General features: G+C 47.0%; 1 protein-coding gene across 7 annotated transcripts in view; it reads right to left on the reverse strand.

Moving 5' to 3' along the window:
- The window catches only part of LOC118795292 (disco-interacting protein 2 homolog C-like), a 144868-nt gene that overhangs the window by 18274 nt on the left and 121594 nt on the right, over positions 1 to 5000 (reverse strand). For all 7 annotated transcript variants that reach the window (XM_036553737.1, XM_036553729.1, XM_036553722.1 and 4 more), the window contains one exon: positions 813 to 893. In XM_036553737.1, coding sequence (XP_036409630.1) covers positions 813 to 893 — 81 coding nt within the window. The remainder of the gene's footprint in view (positions 1 to 812; positions 894 to 5000) is intronic.

Consider the following 5000-nt stretch of genomic DNA (forward strand, 5'->3'; position numbering starts at 1 on the left):
AGTACAGAGTGTGTGGTGTGTGTAGTGTGTGTGCAGTGTGTGTGGTGTGTGTAGTGTGTGTGCAGTGTGTAGTGCTACAAAGTGTTTACAGTGTGTAAAGTGTGAGTAGTGTGAGTACAGAGTGTGTGGTGTGTGTAGTGTGTGTGCAGTGTGTGTGGTGTGTGTAGTGTGTGTGCAGTGTGTAGTGCTACACAGTGTGTACGGTGTGTAATGTGTGAGTACAGAGTGTGTGGTGTGTGTAGTGTGTGTGCAGTGTGTGTGGTGTGTGTAGTGTGTGTGCAGTGTGTAGTGCTACAAAGTGTTTACAGTGTGTAAAGTGTGAGTAGTGTGAGTACAGAGTGTGTGGTGTGTGTAGTGTGTGTGCAGTGTGTACAGTGTGTAAAGTGTGAGTAGTGTGAGTACAGAGTGTGTGGTGTGTGTAGTGTGTGTGCAGTGTGTGTGGTGTGTGTAGTGTGTGTGCAGTGTGTCCAGTGTGTAAAGTGTGAGTAATGCGAGTACAGAGTGTGTATAGCGTGTGTGTAGTGTGTGTGCAGTGTGTAGTGCTACACAGTGTGTAAAGTGTGAGTAGTGTGAGTACAGAGTGTGTGGTGTGTGTAGTGTGTGTGCAGTGTGTGTGGTGTGTGTAGTGTGTGTGCAGTGTGTAGTGCTACACAGTGTGTCCAGTGTGTAAAGTGTGAGTACAGAGTGTGTGGTGTGTGTAGTGTGTGTGCAGTGTGTGTGGTGTGTGTAGTGTGTGTGCAGTGCGTCCAGTGTGTAAAGTGTGAGTAATGCGAGTTTAGAGTGTGTATAGCGTGTGTGTATGGGGGTCTCACCCGTGAGCTGAGAAGAGTAAAGAGGACGTGGTCAGGCGTGGTCTGGGATCTCCACTGCAGGACCTCCGACAGGAAGAGGAACTGTGGAAAACAGGAAGAGAGTAAACCTTCCATCTGTCTGAATCACAGGAGAGCAGAACAGCCACTTCCAGCATGAGATCCAGGCCTAAAGGGGTGAGGAGCCGCTGTCCGACATTATACACATAATGCAGAGAGAACCCCGGTCTGGTAAGAGGAATTTAAAACAATACCATGTGTGGCGATACAAATAAACACCCAGTTCTTGTCACTAACCTAAAGAAAACTCTTGTAATCTAACTCCAAAAAAATCTGTTAACATGGAGCCCTAAGAAGTCAATGAATTCAGCTATTACAGTGTAATTAAGTACTGAGCTATGATGATCATTCCTACATGACTTGTGTAATTACGTTAAGGGCTCCACGCTGGGTTTGGAGGGTTTAGGGTTGCAGTGCGGGTCAAGGGTAGAGTTGGGGTTGAGGTCAAATAAAGGTAAGGGGATCATAAGGTTCAGGAAGAGAGTGAGTGTAATTACAAGCGTATACCTCTTGTGTGTGAAACCTACCCTCATTAGTAACTATGTAATAGGGTGTCCTTATAATTTCACATTTTCTCTCCACAATGGCCTCTGTTAATTAGAACTCCTTTGTTGAAAACCATCAAGGTATATTGTACTGATTATATTAAAACACAAAAGGACTGAAGTGGTGATATTTTAAAATCATAATATGCTGAACAGATTTCTTTTGTTGTATAAAAGAGGAAAAGAAGTCAATTTAGATAACAGAGAGAAAGCGCCACTCCCGAATGTTCCCGCGATGGGTGGAGCTCCATATCACCAGGGGGACAACTCAAGGTTATTCCTTTTGCATAAAATGATTTACTCATTCACTTTAACGTTACCCTGGGCGACACGGTATGCCTCCACAGCCTGGAAGTTTCTCGCTCAGCTGTGACTCTGAGCTCTGTGGGAGCACACAGGAGGCAGCAAAATGAGCTCTATCCCGCTACATCCCAAACGTTGCCGCGGAAACGTGTCATCGCCCCTGGGGACGAGGTGAATTCGGGACATCGCTTTGACAGCATGCAAATGAGACGTATTCACAGCGCCGCCCCGTGTCACAGGGGCCCCCGGAGATGATAGGTAAATTACATCTTCTGCGTGGAAATGACACCAGAGAGCAGGGGACGTCCTGGGGTTAAAGATTGCTGCCTCGTTTTGCTGTGAGGCAGGGGGCTGGTGGCGGCGACCGGCGGAGCAGCTACCGTGGAAGCATACTGCAGGTCTGGCATGATGGATTTCCAGCTGCACATTATTCGAATTCCGATGCAGGGTGTTAGCAATTTGAAACACATGGACAACTTTGTAACCCTGGCTTTCCTCAGATACGCATACATGTGTGCTGGTCTGACATTTTAAATGCGTTTCAGATATCCCCACCACTCCTTCTCTCTTTCCCCTTGCTTTCTCTCTCTTTCCCTCTCCTCTCCCTCTCTCTCTTTCACCTTCACACCATCAAAAGAGGTACCTGCAGCCCAGCCCCTCAGCTACCCACAGGTACCAGTGAGCAGCATTAAACCCGCATCATCATAAAACCCTACATCACTGGGTAGAAACACAGGGCCATCAGTGGACTGGAAAACCCCTGACAACCACACCCTGGCCCCTGCTGATTCTAATTACAATAAATTAGATACATATATATGTGAGTGTATGTCTATGTGTATGTGTGATACACATCTGGTGCGCTCTACATACTTTTTGTGTGATCATCTCCAACACTACCATCATCAAAACCAACACTGTTAATTTCATCACCATCACCAACACTACCACCATCATCATCATCATCACCATTATCATCATCACCATCACCAACACCACAACCATCACCTCCATCATCACCAACGTCATCATCATCATCATCATCATCATCATCATCATCACCATCACCTCCATCATCACCAACATCATCATCATCATCATCATCATCATCATCACCATTATCATCACCTCCATCATCATCATCATCATCATCATCATCATCATCATCATCATCATCATCATCATCATCACCACCACCATCACCTCCATCATCAACATCATCATCATCATCATCACCATTATCATCACCATCATTAACACCATCACCATCACCATCATCACAGCCATCACACAGCACTCACACCAAGGGCCATGTTGAAATGAATGCAGATGCTTGATGGATCTCTCACAGACGACACAAACAATGTAAAAACCAGAGGGAGGGCAAAACGAAAGGGTGACACGCAATATGCAGAACAACCAACCCAAAAAACACACACATGCCCACGCCCGGCTGCAGGTGGCAAGTGACGGAGCGCGCCAGGGGTCTGTCTCAGGAGTTACAGAGTTTCCCGGCAGGAGCCTGCAGCAGAATGGCAGTTATGATTCATCGTCCCGGTCTGTGGGGGGGGGGGTCGGCGTGTGACGCGGTGGGGTAGTGTCCGACCAGTGAGGGAGTGAAATCTGCCCCCGCCAAGCAGACCTGACCAACGCCACAGACACACGGGGGGGTCAGGAATCCACACCAAATGCATTTACACTGCTACTGCCACTGTTTACTAATGGACTTCCCACTTTCAACCTTTTTCCATACAACTTCAACAAGAAGAAGAACGTGCAGTATGGTGGCAGTGTAGGAGAGAGGTTAAGGAGCAGGATTCTGAAAGGTTGCAGGTTCGATTCCCCACGGGAACACTGCTGCTGTTCCCTTAGGCAAGGAATTGCCTCAGTAAATATCCAGCTGTATAAATGGATGACTTTGTAAAAACCTGTAATTGATGTAAGTCGCTCTGGATAAGAGCATCTGCTAAATGCCGGTAATGTAATGTAAGAATGGCCTTTTAAAAAAAAAGACAAAAAAAGCTTCTCACAGTGAGCTTCTCACAGACTTGCAACTTTCAGAAAGATGGTCACTGAAATCGACTCACAGACACGTGACACCACTCTTCACGTCCTGTTAAAAGCACTCGAAATTCTTGAAAGGGATGAAAGGCGCTATATAAAAGCAAAACTTCCTCACCTTTCCCACAATAAGGGAAAAGCAGAGATGGACTGATAGGAGCTTCACTGATGGCTAACAGGCCGTTCTGGGCGCGGTTAGGCTGCAGTTAGCAGATAGCACAGCAGCGTGAGTGCTCTCTGTAAGTGCAGGCCGGGCCTCTGAGAGACGCTCAGAGATCCTGCTATCAGGGCCAGACAGGAAGGAGCCTTTCACAAATTCCAAATGAGAGCCAGGAAAAAATGCAGGATTTTTTTTTTGTATTCTGGGTTTGTAAAGTTTTTAGTGCTTATAATACGGCTGTTTTAAAGTCCATGCCAAATAAAACAGACTCCAGATTGTTTCCGGAAAAACATTTAGTTTTTCTTTACCTTTGAACTGAGCTTTGAAAGCGGATTGGAAAAGAACAGACTGACAGACTGCACTGTGCTTCACATTACAGACACAGACACGCTGATCCTCCAGGCCTTCCTCAGGTGGATCAGTCTGACTGCCCGCAGGCCTTCCACCCAGACGCCGCTGTCTGCGCCTTCCGCCGGTGCCGATTCCGCACACAAACTGACGGAAAACGTTAAACCAACGTCCAGATAATAAGACTGTGAAACCTTACACTGCACCCACCCACTTACACCCATCTCTTTGTCCCCGCAGACTCGCATATGGCTGGAAAGTTAACATTTCCGTCATTAATATGGTGGTCCGTCCGGCCAAGGTCGGAACCTACGCCCCTCAGGTTACACATCTAGCACCGTAAACTGCCATCCCATAATATCAGCCTCGGCAGCCTGACTGCTGGCTCAGATCAAGCCACATTTTCTTTCTGGTAAAACTAGATGAATTTACTGAAAGGAAAAGTTTCTCCACGTTACTCATGTCCAACCAGCTTATATAAATACCTCCTCCACCAGCAGGTTGTGTGATCACTGCTGTGGCTCTGTTACTGGTTAGCTACTTGGTTACTTAGTTCGTTAGCGTGGTGCAGTGGCAAGGAGCAGGGCTCGTCACCGAAAGGTCGCTGGTTCAATTCGCTGGTACAGTGACTTTCTAACAGCAGCATGGTTGCTAAGGAAATGGCACATGGAAACACAGAAGAGGATGATATGAAGTTGAGCTGTGAGCAGGTGT

The sequence above is a fragment of the Megalops cyprinoides genome, chromosome 2 (assembly GCF_013368585.1).
Source record: "Megalops cyprinoides isolate fMegCyp1 chromosome 2, fMegCyp1.pri, whole genome shotgun sequence".
NCBI lineage: Eukaryota > Metazoa > Chordata > Actinopteri > Elopiformes > Megalopidae > Megalops > Megalops cyprinoides.